The sequence below is a fragment of the Uloborus diversus genome, chromosome 8, assembly GCF_026930045.1.
Source record: "Uloborus diversus isolate 005 chromosome 8, Udiv.v.3.1, whole genome shotgun sequence".
Lineage (NCBI taxonomy): Eukaryota > Metazoa > Arthropoda > Arachnida > Araneae > Uloboridae > Uloborus > Uloborus diversus.
Window position 1 is genome coordinate 145,456,971 of NC_072738.1, and position 27,314 is coordinate 145,484,284.

General features: G+C 35.8%; 1 protein-coding gene across 1 annotated transcript; it reads right to left on the reverse strand.

The window, feature by feature from the left end:
* LOC129228068 (alpha-tocopherol transfer protein-like) lies at nt 1–27,189 on the reverse strand (the record flags this gene model as incomplete). Its single annotated transcript, XM_054862703.1, is given in 5 exon segments — nt 1–111; nt 4,650–4,843; nt 9,773–10,018; nt 11,834–12,032; nt 27,029–27,189. Coding segments are annotated over 4 exon segments (711 nt in total), but the record flags the coding sequence as incomplete, so codon positions are not given.
* Between the last annotated feature and the right edge of the window lie 125 nt (nt 27,190–27,314).

Below are 27,314 nucleotides of genomic sequence, written 5' to 3' on the forward strand. Positions count from 1 at the left end.
TCTATTTTTTATCTTTTCAGGCAGGAAAGGTTTCATCATCGACCAACCCGTCTTGAAAGTCACTGAATTGTTGAGTACATGAATGGATTTAAATCGACCAGATGACGTTTCCTGGAAGGAAAATAATTATGAAAGTGAAGATCATCCTCTGGTCACCACATCATCAAGTTTTAATTTCGAGAAGAATCCTGAATAGTTCACCTGCCACTTTCCAACACTGTTTTGTACTCGAAATTAACTTTTCTAAAAATTGCTATGAAATAATGAGATCGTAGCAGTTGTGTGAATTTCGCTAACTTAGATAGGAAAAATTAACCAAAGCGTAGGTTCTAATTTATAAATTTTAATACTTACACTGTTATAATATGGAAAACACAGTTGTTGTTTGACATTACGCTGTCAGTAACATACTCGTTTCTAGAAAGAATCGATACTGTTTGCACTATTTGTCAAGATCAGTATACAGTAAACTCTCGAATATCCATTGAATATGAATAGGGTGCCACAGTAACCGCGGATAAGCGAAAACCGCGGGTAACCCGAATAATAGGTAAAAACCGATCTTAATGTACACAATAGCTTAAAAAAATTAATGACATTCACACATACATTTATATTGTAACTAAAAACATTGCTATATTGCATCTACTAACATTAAATACAAAAAATGCATGTTAAAAAATGCATAAAAGTGAACAATAACAAAAGCATAAGCTAAAAAAAAATAGAAAAAACCTGCGGATAGTCGGAAACGTGGATAATGCGACCGCCGATAACAGGGAGTTCACTGAAGTTTAATAAAAAAAACGTTTAATTCTGCAATATTTCGTGATACTATGGTTCCCAACGTTCAGAGTACACTGTAAAAGCGATTCAGAAACGTTCCTGGAAAATAATGGGCAGCTGATGTGCCCAATTTCTGCCAGTAACATATCTTGCAAAATACAGGAATGTTTTCCTCTAAAATCCAGTAACCTTTCTGAAATTATCCTGGAAGCTTCCTGAAAAACTCAAAAATCTTCCCGTTTAAAGCCAGTTGTGTCTCTGGCAGGTATAATATAATAGCACCTTTCTGATTTATCAAGAAAGTTCCAAAATTAGTATTGGAAACATGGCCAAAGCTGAGACAGAAGTGTAAGAGAGAATCAAGAGTTTAACTCTCCTGCAAAGCTACGCAGTCATTGGACTTATTTGCTCCCTTTGGGAGTTAAATCAGTCTGGACGGGCCATAATTGAACAGAAGCCGATGCACTTTATAAATACATTCAGTTAATCTTTAAACTGGGAGCTAAAAATTTTTTTTTATAACGATGAAAAGTCTGCATTCGTAACTAGTAGCAATTCAGAAAACTTTTTGATAAAGATCCTTGATTTTTCCATGAAGCGGATAAAAACCGTTGAAACCCCGAAACGTTACACGGAAATAATCAGTAGCGTTTCAGAATTGTTTTACAGTGTAATTCCGCTATATAAGGGGAGCTGACTTATCCGACATTTTGGTTCCAAATCTGTCGAGGGACAAAATTATTGTACAAATGCCTCGTTGCAGAAAACTGGTGCGCTTTAGATGGGTTGCCTGATTGAAGTTTGATTATTTTATTCTGTGAATGAAGAAGATTCAATTAATACAAATTTAAAACAAACAAGGTGTGAAAGATTTACCTTAAGTGACATTTTACTGAACTTATCATCAACTGTTTCACGACATAGCAACCAGCGAATATTAAATCGTATTTATAAATACTAAAAACAAGGTTGGATCCAAAGCCGTCTTGGAACCAAAATGTCTGATAGGTCGGCCTGTCCCTTTTAAGGAGTTCTAGTTCAGAGGAAAGGTGCGAAAATTCAAGCCCATATTGGGAGGAAAGCAGTTGGCAAGACACCGTATTATAGACGCAGAGAGAGGTATTTGGGCCAAAAAGCAGGACACAATAGGTCGGAATTTGTTAACTTTACTAATTAGCGACTTGAATCTCAATCTTAAAACAAGTGAATAAACATGAAATTATATGGAAGTAATTCTTTTCCATAGAAACTGACCATGAAAATTTACCAGCAGTCGGAAGTATTGTATTCGCGAAAAAATTTTCACTCAAAAATCGGCCTTAATTTCCATTTTTCTCACCCCCGAATGAATGTTGAGTTCTTTTTTTCGACCCGACCACACGTGGATATATGCCGAGGAACCTACAGACACCAGAAATATCCATTTTGACGACCCCCGAGTTAATTTCAACGAATTTTCTCATGACGTCTGTATGTACGTATGTACGTGCGTATGTGCGTATGTGTGTATGTATCTCGCATAACTCAAAAACGGTATGTCCTAGAAAGTTGAAATTTGGTACGTAGACTCCTAGTGGAGCCTAGTTGTGCACCTTCTCTTTTGTAAACTCAAGTGGTGTTATAATTTGTCGGACACTTGGCGATATATCGCCAGTCTTTTGGTCACCAAGTTTTGTCGCCAACTTGGCGACAAATTTGGCGATTTTTTTTTTTTTTTTTCAAATTTAAAATTTGGTCTCAATTTGGCCACTGTTGCTGATAGTTAGAGAGCAAACAATTGAATCACATTAAAATTGTCAATAATGGGAAAATGACATTAAATTGGAGTAAAAAGGAAATCATGTGATGCACACATTAGCTCGTTTGCATTATGCTTGGAACAGCAGTAAATTTTCAGACAGACAAACTTTCAAAATTAGTTACAATGTTGCTCAACAGATGGCGATGCAGGTATTTTAAAAGGTATAAAAGAAAACACAGTCTTCAAGATCGCGAAAGTGACTGGTATATTTGAAAAGTCAATAAAACCTAAACGGGCAGTGATAGAAGTACACTGTTTGATTACAATATGCCTGGAAAAACATTAAATTTTCAGACAGACACAGCTGCAGCCTCCTCTAAATACCTACGGCGCCATCTGTTGAAGAACATTGTAACTAATTTTGAAAGTTTGTTTGTCTGAAAATTTACTGTTGTCCCAAGTATAATGCGACAAACGGTATATTTCTATCGCTGCCAGGTTAGTTTTTATTGATTTTAAAAATGTATCAGTCATTTTTGGAATACCCTGTATGATTCAGTTTTCTTTGTTTACGACATTCAAGGTTTTCAAACAAACCTTCATATTGTTTTATTTTTCGTGTTAAAAGTGATATTAAAAGAAAAAGTTATTATGGACAAGAGTTTGTTTTGAGCAAGGTTTGTACGCAGTTATTCATCATTTCGTAGTTCGTTTACACTTTTCATATTTATGTTAATACCGTTCTTCAAGCCTCACGAAGGAAACATCACTTTTTTCGAACTTTTCTATGTAAGTAAATGTTTTTAAACACTTTATATTCATTTGTTCTACTTCCACCCTCTATAACGCTTGAAAATGCTTATTTTGATGATCCACAGCAAAAGTTTGCATGAAAAAGTTATAAGGTTGTAAATGCAGCAGAATATTAGTTTCATAATTCTTCATGTTTTTCAGTTACGTTTTGGTTATATGGATTCAGTCGTTTATGATTCGAAAACAACTTCACGATTCTATAAAAGAGAGCATTGGAAAGACTCTTTGGTACTAAGTTCAAAGACATAGAAATCAAACTAGTTGATATTTTTCAATTTCGATATTTTCTCAGAATTTTCAGCTAGTTTGACTTTTATATACCTGAATTTAACACCAAAGAGCCTTTTTGTACTGTCTTTTATAATATTCTGTAGTTGCTTTCGAGTCATATACCTGGAACTATAAAACCTTAAAATAACCGAAAAAAGAAAATTGTGAAGATAATAATCTGCTCTATTTGCGGCTTTATTATTCTTTTCGTGAAAACTCGCTCAAACTTCCGTTGCTGATCATCAAAACAGACATTCTGAAGTGTCCTAGGGTATGACTTGAAAGTTGTCTACTATATAGTTTTTAAAAACACTCATTTACATATTTTTAAAAAATGCGAAAAAATGAATAATTTTTGCTAGGTTTGAAAAACGGCATCAAGACTAATAACAACAGTTTAAAAAATAAAATTGGCGAATGAGAGAGTACAAACCTTTCTCATGGTTTCTCTTACCCTCAAAAGGGTGCTTTTAATTTGTATTCTCTAGCTAAAAGATGTTCTTGGATGGAACAAGACTTATATTATATTAAAGATCTTCTTACAGGGTGTCCTGCAAAGGACTCCCTGGTTTCAAAATTAAATATCTCGAAAACAAAGGACGATATTAGAATAAAATAAACGGTATGTTTACTGTGAAACCCATAAAAATCATATACAGGAATACGGAAATTAGTTTAAAAAAAATGCCAACAGGTGGCGCTGTACAATATAATTGCAATAGAAGTCTCCATAAATAGTGCTGTGAAGAGGTTTGTTGTTTCAGCAGCAGTTTAGTCTCTCAGATATGCTTACATATACGCTAGAAATTATCCTCCAAACTCTTCGCAGCATTATTCATGGAGACTTTTATTGCAATTACAGCGTGCAGCGCCACCTGTTGGAACTTTTTAAAACTAATGTACAAGTTCCTGTATATGATTTTTATGGGTTTCACAGTAAACATACCGTTTATTTTATTTCAATATCGTCCTTTGTTTTCGAGATATTTAATTTTGAAACCAGGGAGTCCTTTGCTGGACACCCTGTACTAATACTAACCTGAGTCCCATGATACAGTTGGTACAGATTTGAAAAAGTGCAGTACTTTAAATGTTTCAACGGATTGCTTCGGACGTCCACGATGACTTTGAATCCGGTGATTTGAGTCAGCGGTTCTCGAATGGCTTGGGAGAGTAAGATCATTCCGCCTCTTTTAAAGTCTTTCAAAGCGAAACTTTCTGGATCCCAATTGTCTGAAACAAATTAACAAAATTCTAATGAGTAATAGAAGGGTGCAAAAGAACCAAAGCTTTAATTGGCTTCTTTCTCGCCCCATAATGATGCAGTTAAAAAGAACGTGTTTTGATCAGTTTGCGCCCTTGGCTGATGGTTGGACTGTTGCGACCGCCAAAGAATGGTAGTCTGTTTTCACTCCTTTCGGCAGAAAAATTAACCAATCGTGCGTTAACACTGAAAAAACGATTCAAAAACGTTTCTGAGAAATAATGGGTAGCAGATGTGCCCAATTTCTACCTGTGTCATGTCTTGCAAAAAAAATGAATATTTCCCGTTAAAAGTCAGTAACCTTCCTAAAGTCATCCTCAAATCTTTCTAAATACAGTCAAATCCCGTCTTAAGCGAATGATGCGTTCCAAGATCCATCGCGCAAGTCGAAATTTCGCGTTGTGGAAAATGGTACGTGTAAAAACTTTTATAAACATACCCAATTATTTTACCAAATTGTAAACACCACCTCAACCTGTTAACAAGAAGTTCCGTCTAGAACTAGACGAGCCTACTTTCCCGTATACCCATACTACTTTCTAGTACCTGATCAATATTCTCAAAAATAGCTAAAATCGCAAATTTTTTCAAACATATTTTTTTTAATATTTTAAGCTGATTTCTAGGAATAAAATATTCCTTACTTTTCTTCAAAAAAACGAACAAATAAAATAGCAGCACCTTTTAAACAAAGCAGCTAATACACTTCTTTCCATTAAAAAAATTTTTTTAACAGCTTTCAAAACGAAAAAATAATAATAAGTTCATTAAAATAAATACATCATATAAAAAAAATCGTTTCTTTTTCCCCTGTTGCCGAAAATAATTTTTTAAACGAATTAATGCACTTACCAAAATTAAAAAAAAAACAATAAAATGTCAACTTAAAGAAATAATTTTCATTGTCAAAAAAAAAAAAAAAATCGTCTGCGCATATTTTTTGAGTTTATTCACCGAAAACTAAATACCTAAATTAAAACTTTAGCGTGAAAATAAAAACAAATCATATCAACAATAATTATTTCACAGTTAAAACCACAGCAGCGGAGTCGGAGTCGGAGTCAATCTCATTTTGGGATAAAAGAGTCGGAGTCAAATATCCAAGAATCGGAGTCAGTCATTTGTCCTCCGTGTATAAATGTTTGCCAAAGCTACGAAGTCAGAGTCGAAGTCGGGGAGTCGGAGTCCGATTAATTGTCAGGAACAGGAGTCAGAGTCAGTGTCAGGTCCCCCTAAATTCTCGGAGTCGGAGTCGGGAGTTGGTCGTCAAGAGCTATTTCCAACAAAGTTTGTTTGAAGTAAATCCGCCTTCAAGTACGGAATCTACATTGACTTTCAGTTTCCCCGTAGGCGCTAATGTTAAGGGATTTAAACTGTTCAAAATTGAACGGAAAATTGTTCAAATCAAAAAGATATCTTATATACAAGTTTTTTATCAAAAGCTTTTTCCTACAAAGTTTGTTTGAAGCAAATTCGCCTCACAGTTCGGAATTGCTTTGAATTTCCCCGTAGGCGCTAATGTTAAGTTTTTTTGAACTGTTCAAAATTGAACAAAAAATAGTTCAAATCAAAAAGTGAAATATGGGAATGAGGTGTCCTCGCCGAGATCTTTCGAACAAAAAAAAAGTTTGTTCGAATCGGACTATTCATTCAAAAGTTATTAGGGGGGGACAGACAGACAGACCGACAGACAGACAGACCGACAGACATTTTTCCCCATCTCAATACCCTACTTTCCAATTTTTAATTTTTCAATATTCATTTAATTATTTTATTTATTTTTGACTTTTTTTTGTTTTTCACGATATTTTTAAGATGCATTAAGCCTTCTTTCATGCTTTTTTCTTCTTTTTCTGACTTTTACTGGGAAAGTAGGCTAAAAACCATTTCTTAACAATACACTACTGTTTCTTACATAAAAAAAACTGAATTTTTATTTGTATTGAAAAAAAAAAGTTTTTTTCAACATGAAATACTGTTACGAAGCACAAAATCAATGATCAGTGAGAAAAAAGACACAAAATAAACCAGTACGGTACGTACAGAATGTAGTAAGAAAACAAATGCACTTTTGTTGTACTGTACAGTAGATCCAGTAATGATATTTTTAACTAAAAAAAGTTTTTACTTTTTCATAATTATTTTCCTTCTTTGGATAGCTGTAGGACCTATAGGCACTTTAGGATATTTTTCTCCAGCTATGTGCTAATGTATGGAGAGAGACTGTTAAAAATAAAGAAATTGTAGATCAAAGTCACCCTGAGCAACAGTAGTTCATCAGTGTTTTTTAACCAGCTTCAATAGGGTGGTTCAAAAAAACTTTTTTTCAGTTCCAGTCCATTGTTTTTTTTTTTTTTTGACTTACTAATAATATTATGCTATAAAAGTTTTAGCTTCTTACTTATATATTAAATCAGGGTGCTCAATGACCCCTCAATTTAACATTAGCCGTAGCATAGAAAATGTCACAAATTTAGAAACATTTAATTTCCCCAGCTGGGTGGTTTTTTTTTTGGAAATAATTATTTTATTGTGATGCATATGCATATTAATCCAGTATATTATAATATGTGGCGTTGCTTTTTCAGTTCAATGTATTTTTAACCCCCCCCCCCCTCCCCATACTTACGAAGTTTGGTGGAAGGGGTTGAGCACCCTCTTTCAGTTGAAATAGGAAGCTAAAATTCTTCCAGTATATTACAATCCACAAGTCTAAAAATATTCAGGGGTGCCCTGTTATCTAGGATGAACTCTTTTTTTTTGAGTAATCACGGTTGCTTATTGCTTTCATTTGACTGTTTTGATGTGCTATCATTTTAATTTCCCACTAGCACCCTCTGCAGCATCACCGTCGACCGGCTCCTCACGATGCTGCTCCTATAGCGAAAGCCGTCTCCAGGTTGCATCCATGTCCTACACACACGCTCATACACACACACACACAAACACATACACACACATACACCTACACACATACACAAACACATACACACTAGGGTGCGTCCCATAATGCACTTTTTGAAAATTTTTTGAATTTCTTATGGGACACCCCTTTAATTGCTTCCTTTTGATGAAAAAACTCCCACTTAAAAGTTTTATAGAATTTGAACAAAATTTAGAGGTTGCTACCAACGATTACAATTACGTTTACTGTGAAAAAATAGAGTAAAAATATATTCCCAATTTTCTATTGCAATGTTTGACATTAACATGAATTTGGGTTGGTTAAGGTAGAAACATAACCCAAATACTTATTTCCCATGCATACAAAAAAATAATAAGCATTTCATAGTTCTATGCTGTGTAATAATGTCACAAATATCATGCAAAAGATCCACTATGCCATTCATATCATTGGTTTACAATTTCAGTCTTTTACCATTCACCAATATTGTAGTTTTTTCCCCTTTGTTTCTAGTAATGTGAAATATACAAGCCTTTTTCTGATTGCTACTCATCATCCAAACTATTTGATAATATCTCTTCAAAAAAACTTGATGAAAAGACCTTTATGGTGAAAAATCTGAATGTTAGTAATGAAATCCTCTTTTTTCTTTTTTTTTTCCTTTTGGTTTTAGTTCTACAACATCTGCTGTTCAGTGTTTCATTGTAGGAGTTGTTCTTTTAGGTTTCTGTAAGAAAGAGACCAATTTGGAGTTGATGTGTGTGTGTCTCTTTAGAAATGACACGTAGATGTTAAATAAAATTACTTGAAGCGACAGTTTCCTTCTTGTAAGTGAAAATGCTTTTCAACAAAAGAAGGTCAAATCTAGACAAACTTTATTGCAAATTCTTATTCTTCAGAATCAGTCAAAGTACATTCCGTTACAACAGAGAATAAAAAAAAATTCAGATTCTTCATGATTTTCTTTCTTTTAAAATTTCTTGTTTTCACGCAAGTTCTGTTGCCTTTTAAAATAGAGATTTATTTGTTACCAATTTCGCCTTGTTCTCCTAGTTAGTTTTCTTTCAGTTAGAAATAATTTCTCGCCTGGAAGTGAAATCTTGCGTAAAGTATCATCAGCAAGAGCAAGGTCAAGCAAATAATCTAATGATGGATTCCAATAATTTTGTTTTTGATTATTGAAATAGAACTCTTTTAATTTTCTTTTTGAGTTCTTAACTGACAACTTGTGTTTCTTTGAGTTGCTAACCAACAGTTAGTTAAGAGATCGAGAGTTGATTGTAGCTACAGTTAATTAACATGCTTTAATAAAATGTAAAATAATTTCAAAGTCAGTAACAATCTAACTTATTACTAATTAAAATTAATGACAGAAAGATAACATAAATAAATATTATAATAATCGATACAAAAAAAAAATAGATTTCAAATTTTGCAGCAATGGTAGCAACCTCTAAATTTTATTCAATTTTTATTTTTATGATATGTGAATTTTTTTTTCATTCAAAGGAACAAAATGAGAGGGTGCCTCACGAAAAAATAACATCTTTTCAAAATAAGACGCACCCTAATACACACACACATACACACACGCATACATACAGACACCTACACATACACACACAACTACCCACACACTCATCACACTCATGCCTGCACACAGACACAAACACATATGCCTACACACACATACACATTCCCCACCACATACAAACACTCATACACACAACTACCCACACACTGATACCTCCACACAGACACAAACACACATGCCTACACACACATACACATACCCCCTACACACAAACACACTTACCCCCCCCCACACACATGCCTACATACACACACACACACTCGTGATTGCGAAAAACATAATTTGAATTCAAGAGTTAAAAATTCAAATTATTTTTTTTAACATGTATTTTTGAACCACCCTAAGCTTCAAGTTTTTACAACTTATCAAATGTGAGAAATTGACGAATATTTCACTTACCTAACTGTATGAGCATGATGGCACAGCCTTCAGGACATCTACATGGCAGAATAGTTACTATTTCTTGACTTACAACATTAACGATCATTTTTAAGTTAGCACTTGAAAACATGTCTCTATATTTTCTTCGAAATATGACAAATCGTTTTAACACAGAAAGAGCTTTGGCTACGTCATGTTTCCTGAAACGAAGATATTGGAGGAGGAATCTGTCGTCGAATTCTTCACCAACGAAAATTTCTTCCTCTAAAAAGAATAGAAATAGTTATTACAGTAAAACCTGTCTACAACGATACGGTTGGGACCTAAAAATAATAATATTATAGACAGGTTGGATCACAAAACAAAATAAGGAGGACAAGTAATATGAACGTCTAACTGTTTTATTGACACTGCATGGACTTAGAGCCGCTATATAGATAGGCCGACGCATCAACTTAAGTTTAGCCATTTTGGATCGGATTTTTCATTGTTGCACTGCTTGGGTTACCACAGCAAAGTTTCGGATTTCGCCAAATTTGCAGAAAATAATACTTTATTTTACAAACAATTCACGTGCCGCTAATAATTGCTTACAGTGAACCATCACCAACGCGATAACTCGCCAGAAAAGACAACCACTCAAACACGCGCTGCGATCCAAAAAGGCTAATCTTAAGCTGATGCGTCGGCTCGTATATATAGGGGCCTTACATGAACTCGATTCCCCGTCAAAGCATTGACAATCGCGCATGCACTACAGGTCGATGCTCATTGGTATACATTATGTTACAACTAGCACGGCTTTGACTGTCGTAGAAAATTAAAAGGTTTTGTCGTTGCTAGGAAGTCGCTTACCTGGAAGCTTCGACCACGTAAACACCGAAGATGACCGTCGCAGATGGGGTCGAAACGTTTGGGGTAACAACACTCAGACCACGGCCCAACAGCCCGGAAGCTCACAACATCAGTTTTCAAAACAGTTCTGAGAACATTTATTTGGTTCATCATACTTTTTCAACACTTTTGATACATTTTTTTTTTTTATTTTAAATATCGACTCCTGTCCTTTTCTTTAGAACACTTCGCAGCACACTTTTGGGATACTTTCTATAGCACTCATAAAACATTCTTTTAATTATACCAATAGCAGGTCAGCCTTCGACCTGGGGAGGTCATTCTCTTTGATGTCACTCGCGGCACCGACAGCGATCAGTTGCAACAAAATTTCTAGTCGTATCGTATTGAGAAATTCCATTGATTGATAGTAAAAGAAATCTGTTGAAATTTTGTACGAAATACAGCGGTAATTTCACAAGTGTAACCAAATTCGCTCCTAGTTCCTAGTATGATCTCAAATGGGCTCCTATTGTGTATTCAAAACGTATTCCCAAGTTTTAATTCAACAAATATCTTTAACGGTATCCATTCGGAGCAAATTTCTGTGAACTTTCGTTTTAACTAGGATTGTCAGATTTTTGAAATGTTCAACTGGGGACATTGAAATGCCCCTCCCCCCCCCCCCCCCCAGCTTCTTGAATGTTCAAAACGGTACACATTCCTGGCAGGATTTTAGTGTTTCAGAGGTTAGTTCATTCTTAATGGTATGAATAGATGATTACTAGTTATGAACCTAAACCAGAGGTAATAATAAAGGACACACGCAGATAAATTTAAACGTTTTATTTAGTTACTTTAGTAAGAAGAAACACTTTGAGTGAGGAATAAAAATTTTAACAATATCTATATGGTACTTTTTGTTGGCTAGGACTTTTTTTTAGAAATTCTTTTATATTTTGATCTTGGTACAAAAATCCTCACAAGCTAATCTGCTGTTAAGAAACAAGTCAATGTTGCAAATGACAAAGTAATTATCCTAAAACGTCCTTCAAAGTTAATTATTTTGAAATGTTTTTGGTCATTCTGTAATCAAATTTATCTTTTTTTGGGACGTGAAGTAAACCGGCCGGGATTTTGTTTGAAAACCCGGACTGTCGCGCGTTTGACGAAGTTAAGGTTTTACTAAAAATGATTGACGGAATAGTTCCTTCATCTTTAAATTAAAGTGAAAATAATTCTTACTTCTCATCATGTCCCTTATCATTCTAATATTGTGCATCCGTACGGCCGGTGTTTCGTTTAATTCTTCTTCGGCTTGCTTCAGGAAAGTATCTGGAATGAATCCAAGTTCGAATGGCAACAATCCTTGCTTCCGCCATATTTCTATACGTTGATCAGACATATCCACCTTTTTTGGCACCGTGATTGACTAATATCACGCCTGGAAAATGGATTTGATTTCAAATAAATGGCTTTAAAGAGTTTACAATGGATCTGTACAAAATTCAAATTTTTATATAAAACAGTTGGAAGTAATATCAAACATTCATTTTATAAACGAAAAGTAAGTCTTCTTAATCCAATTTTAAAATACTTGTAAAATACCAGTGGCCTCACTACGAGGATTGGGGGCGATCCGTCCCGATGAGCAGGGGTGCCCGTCCCCCCCAAGCTCAATGGCGCAAATCCCCCTCCTCCCCATTTTTCTAAACCTTCTTTCCCTTTTTTATTTTCAGCTCTCTTTTTTTATTTATTTATTTTTTTAAATATTTTTTATTTCGTTATTTATTTATTTCTCGTTAATTATTATTGCTATTATTATTATTTTATCTGAAAAATTCTGTACTACGCCAAAGACATACACACACAAACTAAATAAATAAATGAAATGAAATATAAACAGAATAAAATAAAATAAAATAAATAATTTAAATTAAAAATAAGTCAATAAATATATTTAAATAGATAAATAAATACAATTCGAAAATCCCCCATTGTGGTGCCAGAGCGGGGATTTTCTGGGATGAAAAATGCGTTATGAACGCTGCTAGTGGGTCGATAAAATGAGTACCATGCCGGCTTGGGAACTAAACCCTGCGGGTTCCGCATTTGGCTGACTACCTAATCGGAACATCTGCTCTTGCACCACAGAGCCCTGGGTCAGGAAAACTGAGATGGGTATAGTAGGCCTTTGCCCTAATAGGCTGTCGCGTCAGTGAGTTTGGTTTGACGGTGAAAAACTTTTTTTTTTTTTTTCACTGTGAGTCAATTACATTCTCATTCTGAATTTTTCGCACACAATGGAAAAAGTTGTCTTATTCTGCGGCATCGAAATATTTCATAACTCATTTATAGTACGATCCTATTGCAGTCCTACACTGTAAAAAAATTCCGAAACGTTACTGGATATTTCCGTGGAACGTCTCGCGATTTCACACGTTTTCACCTATTTCCCCGTAAAAACAAGTATCTTCACAAAAAAGTTTCCTGAATCGCTACAAGTTGCACGCGTGCAGACTTTTTAATGTTGTGGAAAATATTTTTAGCAACCAGTTTAAAGTTTGAATGAGCGTGTTTATTAAGTGTATCGACTTCAGATAGCATACGGTCTGTCCAAATTGATCAAGCTTCCAATGAGAGCGAAAATGTCAATGGATAGCTACAGCGTTGCAAGGCAGGAATTGCAGCCAAGTGATATGCTTGGTTCCTTCTTGCATAGCTGTGGTCCCTCTGATTTTTATGGACCCTTCTTGGTAAATTAGGAAGGTTCTAATCAATTGCACTAAACTTACTTAATTTTTCTATAAGGCTCTAGAGACATGACTGACTTTAACAGGGCAGATTTCGCACGTCTTCATAAAGTTTCGAGGTTAATTTCAGAAAGGTTACTGACTTTTAGCGGAAAGCGTTCCTGATTTTTCCAAGATATGTTACTGGAAGAAATTGGGCACATCAGCTGCCCATTATTTTCCAGAAACGTTTGTGAATCGTTTTTACAGTGTATTCTGAAATTTTTACCGCGATATACCACATTAGCAAGCAACATACAGTCGGACTCCGATTTAACGAACCTCTGTTTAACAAATTTCGCGACTCAGCGAATTTTTCTTTTTCTCCAACTAAAATGAAGGCAAAAACCCCATTTTAACTAATATTAAACCTCGAAAAAACAAATTATTTTAACAGCCCGAAAAAAAATTTTTTGTTAATTTGAGTTAGGAAATAATGGATTGTTTTTCAAATGACTTAATCCATGTTGTCCGAAACAGAAAAAGACTTCTTAAACTCATCTGTTTTCGACGGGCGAGGGGGAAGCCAATGAATAGCGATTCTGATGCAGAAAGCAATAATAAAACTTCCTTTTAAACTTACTTTTTCAAATGCTTTACATGGTCTGGAAACTAAAAAAATCTCATGCTGCAAGCTGTAAATGACACAGTATTTTCTCCTCTCTATAAAGTCGAATCAAGAACTACTTCGAGTCAAGTGTCAGGGAAATTATCAAATATCTATTACACAGTACCTTAAAATTTCAAATTAACTAATGTAATAAGTCAGGGAATGCTGAATAGAAAAGTCTACACTTTCTAATTATGGATATTTTTTCGCAGTTGCTTATTAGAGCTTTTAGATAACCTAAGTGCACTTTAAAAAAAACGATATTACGAATAACCCCGATTTAACGTATAAAAGTTTCGCTCCCGATGAAGTCGTTAAATCGGGGTCCGACTGTATATATATATATATATATATATATATATATATATATATATATATATATATACTAGCTGACCCAGGCACGCGTTGCTATGGCGCAGTAGTTGGATTAAAAAAGTCTTTTACTCATTATTTTGATAAAATCAAATTAATATTTTTAATAAAGTTCAAAATTGTTTAGCCCATTTTAAAACATAATAACATTAAGTAAATTAAAAATATATAAAAAATGAGGTATATAACATTTATTTCGAATTGTTTTTTCTATTACTTGAAAACTGGAAACAATCTAAGCATTAAGTTGTGCACAATATTCTTGCTTAACCTGTCTTTTGCTAACACGAATAAGTATGATAACTTTCCCACTCGTGAGTAGGTGATAGATAGTTTTCCCAGGAGATAAATATGTATATTTCAAGTACAAACCGCAAATAGACATTGTTTGGTCTTGAGATCTCTTTATGGTCAAAAGCTAAACAAATCGGAAATTGAAGCCTTCGAAATGTGTTTCAAAATTATGGCGCTATTAATGGATTGCGTGACAACACAAACATTTTTTTTTTATTTTTTCCATCAAAATTGTTGACTTTTAATGAAGAAACGTGTACTGTTGCAGAATCTAGGTGAGTTTTAATCGCGAAAAAGAATAAATTGTTGAGCCAATTTTCAACCGGAAATCGTGTAGTCGCATTCCTGGCGTATCCAAGAAATTTAAAAATTCAGTTGGAATGTTTACTGCTTTGTTTTCATCGACAACTATATAGGCTTGTTCCGCATCAATGGGGAGCTTTTTTTTCCAGCCGTCAGTAATGGCTCATTATTTGAAATAATTGTATTAACTAAGTCGGTGGCCCAACTATCAAGTGACGGCATATCATAATAACCTAAGTGGCAAATTTGAAATTGAAACGCAAAAACCTTCAGTTAAAACTAAAGCTTCATATTCATCTCTGGTGTAAAATCTGGATTTGGACATTTGTTTGTTTGTTAAACTTTATGAAATCCGTCTTCAAACGTGAAAGTTATATGGTTTCTCCTTAAAAAATGATGATTGTGTTGGATAGTATGTCGTCAAAGTTATTTTAAACAGTTGACGAATACTGTTTCTCCTTATGTCAAACCTGCTTTAGAAAGTGTCAACTCTCAATGACTTTGTGCGACCAATAAATACAATTTGCGACATGCATCAGGATATGTATTTGACAGTCGACAATTGACGATCCACAAATATTTCTGTCCTTTCGGGAATGTTTACCGAAAACAAAACTCCTACAAAACCAGCGCGATTACAGAGGCAATTATGATTTTAAAAAAATTAAATTTATCTGGGAATAGACTCTCAATTAGTTCACTTTTCGTCTCAACGATAGTGTAGGAATTGTCTGGCTATTTGTTGTACTGTGTATTTTGATACAGTTCAATTTCACCGTTTGCAATACCCAGCAATTGCATAGAAAATACTTGTGCGATTAGATTATTTTGCGTTTATACTCGCATGTTCATGGCCAATCGCATTATCTCGACATTACGCTATAAAAACGATTGTTTGAAACATGCGTTGATTTCATCGGAATAACTGGTAATGTCTGCCGGAAGTCCCCAGACAGTATTCAGACAATTTCGCCTAAAAGTTTATCGTTGCCGTTCAAATCTTGCACAATCCTATGATGTGCTTCGAATGAATGCTTTTACTCATGAGACATAGTACACTCATCCCAAATTATAATTTCACTCTCTTGCAACACTACAGCCATACCACGTTTTTTTTTTTTCTTTAATGTCACACATTGCGTTTTGCTTGTTATGAATATCTAATAGGCAACTTTAAAGCTGAATGTGCTGTTCGTCTGCCATCTAGAAAAAGTAACAGGAATGCCTGACGATGCAATTGTCACTGCAATTTTCTGTTGCGAACGTATCTTTCCAAGAATTAATGATATCAAAAATCTCTTGGGGAACAAAATAAAGAAAATAATTGTTTTCCGCTTAAATTCATTAACCTTTCTGAAATTAACCTGGAATATTTTTGAAGAATTCAGTAGTCTTCTTGGTTAAAGGCAATTATGATTCTGGCACCTTCAGAGAAGCGTAACACAAGTTTAATATAATAACCTGGAATCTTCCTGCTTTTCTAAGAATGCTCTCAATGCATTAATGCATGTATTGCCAACGCGAAGACAGACTCTCAAGCAAGTAGCTCGAAAGTAAATCCTCAGCAACTCTTGCAAAGCTTCGTAACCCAGATATCTTTTCGCACGCATTGCGTGTTTAGTCAATTTGGTCGAACCGTTGCCGCCACGAAAACCGATACACCTATTAAATACGTTTAGTTAATCTTGATACTGGTGGAGAAAAATATTTTTCACAACGGTGTGAAATCTGTAATTTGTAGCAATTCAAGGAAACGTTTTGAAAAATATAGTTGATTTTTTCAGGAAGTGAATAATAACCTGTAATATCCCGAAACGTTAAATGGAAATTCTAAGCAACATTTCTGAGTTTTTTTATCATGGTGTTTTTAGCAGTAAGTTATACGATGTTAGAGTTATATCGATTAATTAAATTACACCGCCATCTATTAAGAATTTTTAGAACTAAACAATTAATTCACACTATTATTGGATAATTAATATGAAATTTGTAATAAAAAATTATAAAAACCATCCTATCTTTTAAGTTAGACCAAATGACGCATAGATATGAAATTTGAGAAAAATCGGTTGAGTAGTTTCGGAGTTTACCCCGAACAAACATCGTGACACGAGATTTATATATATATATATATATATATATATATACATATATATATATACACACACACTGCTCGACATTGAAAATGCAACACCAAGAAAGAGTGTTTAGAAATTTCTGCAAATTTTAGAGTAGACGTGCATCACTGAGTTATGTAAATGATGTGATATGCGCAGCTCTCTGACGCACGTGAACTAAGATATAAGGGAAGGAACTTGCAGAATGGGCAATATTCGTGTCGTTATTTCTGACTGGAGAATTATCGAAGAAACTTTGTTTTTATCTTGGAGGATACGTGTAACACGAGAGAATGCCAGACCGACGTCAACGAAGGCACTTCCAGCAGATAGACAATTTTACGAGGGGTATGATGATCGGACTGAGAAGGGGAAGTTCGTCCGTACGTCAAATCGCAGCTGATACTCACATGGATGCGAGCACGGTGCATCGGCTGTGCCGAAGATGGTTGGAACAACGAAATGTGGCAAGATTGAGGGGTGCAGGGGCAACCAGAGCGACGTCAGAACGCGTGGATCGACGCATCCACCAATAAGCTGTAGCAGACCCACAAGTCACTTGTTCATCGATTCTGCAGCAGGTGCAAGATACCCTGAGTGTTCCCGTGTCAACCAGAACCATTTCCTGTCGTTTGGTCGCACGTGGTCTGAAATCACGGCATCCGCTAAGAAGACTGCCATTGACCCCACAACACAGACAGCAACGTTTAGTATGGTGCTGAACTAGAGCGACGTGGATGACAGAATGACGAAATGTCGTGTTCTCAGATAAATCCCGCTTCTGTTTATCCAGTGATAGTCACGGCATACGTGTGTGGCGTCGACGTGGAGACAGATCTAATCTGGCAGTAACTGTGGAACGTTCCACCGTACGACAACGTGACATAATGGTTTGGGGCACAATTGCGTACAATTCCATATGACCTCTAGTTCGTACTCAGGGCACTATGAAGCCCCAACGATACTTGGATAATGTGCTGCGGCCGGTGGCAATCCCTTACCTTGAAGGGCTAACTAATGCAATTTTTCAGCAGGATAACGCCCAACCGCACAGTGCTCGCATCTGCCAACATGCTCTCCAAGCACACAGATGCTTCGCTGGCCACCATACTCTCCTGACCTGTCACCAATCGAACATGTGTGGTATGTGATTGAACGCCGTTTGCAGACTCTGTCCCTTCCTCGTTCAGAAGACGAACTGTGGCAAATGGTTGAAAGGGAATGGAGAGCCATCCCTCAGGACACCATCTGCACCCTTACTGACTCTATGCCTAGACGTGTTTCTTCGTGTGTCCGCGGTGGTCTTACATCCTACTGAGCCGACGCCGTTCTGCTCTGTATTCTGCCTATCATTTTGAAATCAAGATCATTTATTGAGCAATCACGATTGCTTATTGTTCTCACTTGACTGTTTATGGCGTCCTATGATTTTATTTTTCCCCACCTCCCTCTGCAGCACCACCGCTGCTCCTCTAGCGAAAACCTTCTCCAGATTGAGTTCATATCCTACACGCATACATACACACACACATGCCCAAACACATACCCACACACACTTATATACACACACACACACATACATACCCACACACTCATGCCTGCAAACAGACACAAACACACGCCTACAGACACACACATACCCACACACATGCCTGAACACAGACACAAACACACGCCTACATACACACATACCCACACACACACACATGCCTGCACACACGCAAAAAAACATGTGATTGCGAGAAACATAATTTGAATTCAGGATGTCAAAATTCAAATTGTTTTTTTTTTTTTTCATTCCTTGCTGTCTCTGTCTTTTTTCCAAATTTCATCACTTTCTGACAACTCCTTCTTGGTGTTGCATTTTCAATGTCGAGCAGTATATATATATATATATATATATATATATATATATATATATATATATATATATATATATATATATATATATATATATATATATATATATATATATATATATATATATATATATATATATAATACATTTTAAAAAAATATACCTGTGAAACATTGATTTTTATCCCGTAGAAAGCTTAATGTCACGTAACCTTGCCATGTGACATGTATGAAAGCCTTTGCAAATAGCTTTAAAATGGCACCCAGCGCGACTCTGACTCTCATAGGAATTGAGATTTTTTTTCTTCCTTACAATACAGGTATACAAGGTGAATTTCGAGCTTGGAATAAGCACCCAGGGTTGAAATGAAACCTGTAAGTTTTGTAAAAATCGATGGTGGTTAGGTTGAGAGGCTTGGGGTGCATTCGGAAACAAGGATCGGTCGCCTCGGTGCCACCGAAAGCGTTCGGAAACGCCTGCGGTTGAACCGGTGACGTCACTTAACCGCGTTCAGAAACGCTGCGGTTGTTTCCTGGCGGTCGACTTGGTAGCAACCTGTCGCACCGCTGTCTGGAAGCGGTTAGCGAGATCACAAACGTCACAGGGTCTGTTGGCCAATCCGGTCGTGTTTCATGTTTTGATCGTAACGCACGTGACTTTCGCATCACGAAAGTTACGCTTTGATTGGAGCGTCGTTTGCTGCTGGACTAGAACTACTGCGGTGTAACCACGAGCGTTCGGAAACACAGCTGTTCTACCAAACTTTTTAGAGAAATTCCAGATACGTCATAACCACACCGGACTAACAACGCGGTGTAACCGTTGGATTATTTCCGAACACAGCCTTGTTGATACGAGACATTACCAGAACTTGCCGCCCCCCCCCACCCAAAAAAAGGGGGGAGGCGTGCAGGTGAAGTCAAAGACTCTTCAGAGAGCCCTTGATTTAAAAATAAAGTTATTCCATGATCACCAAGATTTTCTTCCTAGCTAAATTTTAGAGTTCATGCAGGCGCGACACTTGGGTTCTCGCCCACGAAACTGACAGAATGCCTTTGCAATAGAACACTACGGGACTTACAAGTATTTTCTATTGAAGTACCAAAATAGAGAGTTAAAAAAACTGGTGGAAGTAATAATAATAAGTGACGTATAATGCTAAATGTATTTTGGATCATCTGTGAAACAAGATAAACATTTTTTTTCTATCAGGTGTGAAAGGATCTCTGTCTTAACGGTTGAATAATTAAGGAATTAATTTTAACGACACAAATTCTGAAAACCTAATTTTTGTATACTTGTTTATTAAGCAAGCCTAGATATAGTTAATCGTTTAGATTGTAGATGGCGTAATAAAACAAACTACTGTCGCAGGGTAATTTCAGTTGCGCCATCTAAATGCTGAATCAGTAACTACAAACATAAGTTCGCTTAATCATACATTCGTGATGCCTCGTCATTATTGAAGTGTTTCACGACAGATCACACCAAGTTCAAGTTGAAGACACGAAGCACATTTCAGCAAACGCAATAAACATTTTAAAGGAATTTTTTTCAAAGTTTGTTTCAAATGCACAAAAGTGAAGAAAAGGAATTTAAGTTTGTTTTAAAATTTAGACCAATCAAGATTGCTTATTTATCACTGTGACAAAAACCTGATGTCTCTGGTTGTTTTGAAGTTGTTATCGTCGCCATCCACTTTGGGATTGGTTGTAAAAAATATTGTAGTTCTTTCCTATTCCTTTGAAATTCGAATACAAAAGTAATATATAATACATATATATTACATAGTTCAAATATATACAAGTAATATATTGTTACAAATTCTGTAAATAGTAATTATTTTTATGATTACTTTGTCGACATCTAGCTAAATTTGGCGTTTACTAAATTATCTTTCATTTAAAATTATTGTAGCAACGTAACCTGTAAATAGTTTCTTGTAATGAATATACAGCCCCCGTACATTTGGCTGAAGTATACGTTCCCCTCATTTCTTAATGATAAAATTTGTGAATGGAAAGAAATAAGAAAGTGTAGAGCAGTGTAACATTTTCTGGAATAGTTGAGAGGTCTCTTTCGATGTCTATAAATAGCCGTTACGCATGATAAAGAGTCAGTCTCAACTGAGCCGTTGGGCTGAGAGCATTTAATTTGCTCTGTGTGTATTAGCTCTGTTTGTTGCGAGGCATTTCGCTGTGTTGTTTTTCGTATTTGGATGTAAATACGTGTGTAACCGTTGAGTTTACGGTGTTGATTGTTATTTGCTTAACTGCTGATGATTAATTTAGCAGTTGTCAACGATCTTTCCTGTACATAGTGTAAATAAATCTCCTGTGTTTCTCTCAAGAACTGTGTCGTCCTTTCAAGAAAGTGGAAGTCGCACTGGATCCGTAACAATATATACATAACCTTTAAAATTCAGCTGTACTCTTTTTGACATAAAATATTTAAAATTCTTCTAAGACTTTTGAGATATTAACCATCATTCAAACTCTAACACAAGAAAATACGGCATTTCTACAATTGGCAGAGGTTAACTTGCGTCCATAATATTTTTTCATCATAACCCCATCCAAGGAAATATCATAATACAAGATTTGCAAAATTATAATTTATCAACATACCCACGGTTCGAGAAATCATCTAATTTGTTTTTAAGTTATTCAAAGAATGAATTCATCGAAAATCTCATATCTTCTTTAATTTTTTATCATTATTCGTTACATTTGAACGCATTTTACTCAAAACTTGAAAATGTCCACTGACATCTCTTTGCTTTTCACTGCCTCAATTCAAGTTGGAATTTCTTTCTATTCAGAGTCACAACTGACTACAACTGTATTTATGTCGAGGACTGCATACTAAGTGCCTTGCCTCCATTATTTTATATACCGATAGATGGTAGCACCATCAACGGATCGAACAGTTAATGAGAATTTAGAACTAGTCCAGGAACTAATAGCTACCTGGTGCTAGCACTCCCAGAGGTATCGTTTCACTTGGAGGACATTGAGACCACGAGCATATTTAACGTCGCCCAGTCCCCTTTAATGACGATGGTGGATCTTCGACCATCGAGGTTCGAACTCAGGACCCTCCGGCCCCGAATCCGACACTCTACCAATCGGGCTACCACGGCCCAATTTCTTTCTCACTTGAATAAAGCTTCATACTAATATAACAACGTTGGATGAATGCTATTCGTAGGGAGATACAATTCAGTTTAGTATTTAAGGGTCAGTGAAACTGTAAATAATATTGTATCCATTGGTGACTTTTTTTTTTTTTTTTTGCATGAATTATCATTAGTTGTTCGAGGTGTCCACGAGAAGGAGGGGGGGGGGGGGGGGGTAATTGCACAAAATAAGCTAATGCAATTTTTAGCGGATGGATGGTCATTTTAACGGGGTCTTTTTGGGGGGGGGAGGGGGGTGTTCGACTTCAGGGGGAGGGCTACGTGGCATTTGAGGCGGTGGTCTTGGAGAGATGGGCATCTCCAAGATTGAATTTATGATTCTGGTTTGTGTACTCAAATAATTAAAAACGAATTATTTGTATAGTTAATTTCTGATAAACAGGAAGTTCTTGTTTCTGGTTTTTTTGTTCTAAATAAAATTTAGACAGTAAATATTGCAATCGTGTGTTTCATTTTAAATAAAATACTCCCTAAATATTCTATTGTATTATTTGCATAAGATATTATGAATGCTTTCTGATATATTCATATGCATTCATTGCAATTTTTAAAAATTTTTAGAAACTAATTTGGAACTAGTGGAAAATTTATTTTTCTATTTGCCGTTCCTGGATTATGCCTGTAGCAGACCGTGTTTATACGTTGAAGGCCATTCATTAATTACGTAAGGATGATTTTGGCAATTTTTGACCTCTCTCCCCTGTCTACCCCCATGTAAGGGTACGTTAAATTTTTCAAACCGCTTTCCCTATTCTTACGTAAGATTCCATTTCGATTTTCAAAGCAAAAAATGTTGTTAGAAAAGGATCAGTTACACTGAAGCTTTCTGTTTGACGTTCATCAAAGATTTTTATTTTTCAAATATATGATGCGAGATTAATTATGAATAAAATATACCATACATAGTGCAATTCTATTATTATATTTTACACCATTCATTCTTTATAAAACAAGTAAAAAACAGCTGATCCTAATACGTTTTTTCCTTCCAAACGCAAATGAAATATGATCCCTACAAACCACTTGATCGCCCGATTTCTAATATAAAATATCGACTTGGAAAATATTACGTGTGAATGGCTTTGCTCCCCCCTCCTGAAGTAAGGGTATGTAGCGATTTTTCTAATCTCCCCTCCCATCCTGACCCTTAAGTAATTAATGAATGACCCCTTGCAAATAATCTTTAAATGATTACAAGAAGCGGAATGATTAAAATTTGCAACCTATCGCATGCAAACACTCGCCAATAAATTTAGGGCGCCAAGGAGCAAGAAGTTTGATGCTCGCAACGTGACCCGTGCTCGCAGCAACTTCCTCCTGATTTTAAACTGGAATGCATTCTCTACACCTATCTTCACTCTGAGGATTTGCCCTTTGTCATGGCGAGGCGAATCGGTATGCCAGTACGGGCGACACCCCCACACGGGCCCGACTAGACAATAACTTTAGGAGTTTTTCCTTCGTTTTTTGCCAAACAATGCAAGATCACTCTTAAAATAGGTGCGGGGTCGCTTAAAATAGAAAAGTTTTCGATTGAAGTCAGTCTGGATGCATGAAATGCACCGCCAGCTCAATCAATTCCAGCCACTAGACCTTGGAGCGCGCCCATCACAATAGGGAAGTTGCAACCTATTAAATGTTCATATTTTGGCTATTGCATATTGTTAATTGACCCTCAAAACTAAAAAATTCACCATCGCCGAATTTTAAAACACCGTGGTTGATTTTTAATGAATTTTTAAAAATCCACGCGCAAAAGTGCGCTCTTCTGAAACGTCACGAGCCTACGTCACAGGGCGCGAATGGGCAGCCTTCCGCCGAAGGTCCCTTGTTTTCGCTAGGGACATTTTGAGCGCGCTGATATTTTTATTTTTTAGAAATTCAATAATCCTTTTGAACACACTATGGAGGCCGGATTCGTTAAAGCACAATCTAAATAATCTTCCTCAAATAATATCAATGGTGAAATTCGAATATTTCCGAGAGGATGAGAGGTTTAATGTTCCAGAAACGCGAGGAGATAAGCCTTTTACGTTTCATCTTCGAAGTCGAATGCACGTTCTTCGATTTCTCCCATGACATGGGAACCGGTTCGCTAGCGTTTCTCTCCTATCGGACGTCACTTCCTATGCCATCTGACGTCACAGGCGCTTGAACTTTAAAAATTAATTTAAAAAAAACTACTTATCGTATCGCAAAAATTTTTTCACCCCTGATGTTCATACATGTTACTCTATCATATAAAAATAAAATTGAAAAATCGAAAACTTCCCTATTTGCCATCGAGCTAATGCGCATGCGCGAGTAGTTCATTTTTCAAACGTACTTTGGTAGCGAGAGTATTTGAGATAGTTATCGTCTGCTAGCGGAATAGAACTCTCGCTTGACGTATTTAGGGCAATACGCTTATTTTTGTATCTACTCTTTGCATCATATTTATTTTTCGAAAAGAAATTATTTGTTTTTGTTGTGCCATATGTTGAGAAGTTTCTTATTTGATTCATGTTTTTAGAGTATGACGACATATGTCATACATCGTTCTTAGCGATGCTTTTTTAGCGCCAACAGGAAAAAATCAGATAAAAAAACACGATCAAAGCACTTCAGAACACAATATATATAAAACAACATAAAAGCACAACAAAAAACATCACGAATATATGCTTCAAAAATGTACAGGGCCGGGGTTTTTTGTAAACATATTAAAATACAATGAAATAAATTATTGTATTAATTACAAGTCGAAATTAATGCATTATTTTTTTTTTCATCATTTCTCCGGGATACGAGCCCTCGGTCTCATAGTACTTTCGTAATGAGACCTCGGCTCGCCTCATTACAAAAGTACTATGAGACCTCTGGCTAGCCAGGACCTCGCTCCGCTCGGTCCGTTATCCCTCCGACTGTTAATATACATTACAGTCGGAGTATGGTCACAATTATGTATATTTATGTATATTATGCATATTCATGTGTATGTACACCCAAGGGTGGCTCCTTCCGTTCAGTGTACAATAATGACACAGTTTTAAGTGTGAAATATGCACCATTATTGTGCAGATTTATTAATAAAATTCAGCATTTTTAAGAGTACAACCGAAAGAACTTTCAATTGTTAACATAAAATTCAGTACCTAAAGGAGGCACATTAATGTCTAAATAATTCGTGGCATCGATAAGAATTAACTTTTAGAACAAAACAACCGTAATATTTCTGTAATGCATTATAGAAATAAAATCTCAAATACTCTCGCTACCAAAGTACGTTTGAAAAATGAACTACTCCCGCATGCGCATTAGCTCGATGGCAAATTGTGATGGGCGCGCTCCAAGGTCTAGAATTCCAGCCGATGACTGCAGTTTCGTGCTTATTAGCACTCATCAGCCCGGCATAGGACTGACTGAGTTGGAGGTGGAAAACCACTTAAGTAAGCCAAGAGTGCCAAACAAACTGGTAGCTAATATAGAATTAGCACTGACCAGACGAGTGACCGAAACAATGGTTCGGTTCAACTCGAATATTGCAGGCAAGGCAGGTATATTCATGATGTATTTCTGCCTTAGCCCTGGCTATAGGTCGGTAACTTACTGAATTAGTCTGGATGACTGTAACAATATTTTCAATCGATACAGTTAAACAAATACACAGGACTTCCTTAGCATCATCATTTTTTGATTGAAAAGAGAATCAGCCATACCGGTTTAGCTGATAAAAAGTCATGTATGGGTAAAAATACACTCATGGTACGAATTGATAATGTCATCCTTTTTGAAATCAATAATAAAGATCTTAATATATTTTTCAACTACATACTTGTTGCCGTATCAATCTTCAAAGCAGCAAAATAACTCGAAGATTTAAGAATACGATACAAATCTCAGACCTTAAGCGTAGAACAAACTTTCGTTTCCTGGTATGATTGTATCTAAAGAGTTTTTTGTTCTTCCCCCAAAAAACGTTGTCGCATACTAAATGGAAAGTTTTTATGAATGAACTTAGTTATACTAGTGTTACAGTTTAATGATAAAAGAAACTTAAAACTTAAAAATTTCCGTGTTTTCCTCTCATTTCTCACATTAATTATTTGTGTACTTGATCTTAAAATCAAAAGAGGAAAAAAAATGAGTTGAACTTAACTGACCGGCAATTCACTGCCAAGGATCGAGCTAAGAAATTTTCAAAAGAGTAAAAAAAAAATCCTCCTCATTTTTTGAAAGATTATTTTGTCTCCTTAAGGGAGCAAATTTGATAGATAGATTGAAGCACCATCTATAAAAATGTCGATACTTTGATTCAAGACTAGGAGCCGATCGACCCCTGATCCATTGCTCCTAGGAGTATTGATTTGCAATGGAGAATCGGAGGACTGCTTGATCTTAGCAGATTTAACGTGCACCAGTCACTATTATGTACACGGGGGGTATTCGACCACCTAGACCCAATCGGATTACTTCAGCTCGTCTTGATAATAGTCCATACTGCCGTGCTAAGCACAAAAGTGGTATCTGCACTTTTCATCAAAATTGAGTTACGGTCACCAGGTGCTTTCTTGTCACATGTTTCACCTAAACACAATATTTTATGGTCATTTGTCAATGGGAAATAATTTTTAAAAAAATCTGAAAAAGTTGCATCCGAATCAAATACATGGAGGCACCAAACTTTAAACGGCAATTTCTCATTTTGAACTCAGCTGCAGATACGACTTTTGCGCTTAGCACGGCAGCATAGTCCGTGAGCGCCAGACCTACGTCATAGTATAAAAGCCCAAAATTTTTCTGCGTAAGGACATCACAGCAGATAAGAAAGGTTAGTTATAATTTGAGAAAAAAAAAAAGAAAAAAAAAACCAGCTTTGTACTTTACGCACACATAGAAATAAGAGTTTTACTTACTTAAACTTGCGAATGATAATTTTCAATGTGTATAAATCCTATTACAGGTCCAAAACAACCGCAAGATCGTACTTTTGGCCAATAATTAAAGTTTTAGAATAACATACCTACTGTCACAATAGGACTAAACAAAAAATTAAGTTTACCACCTTTCCGAATTCATCCGCTCCGTCAAAAGAACGAAATCATTTTTTGCAAAAAGCTTCCGCTTAAACGCCGTTTAGTAGAAGGTTTCTTATTTTCCATCTCCGAATGACGTCTAAAACGCAAACAGCTTCTAGAAATA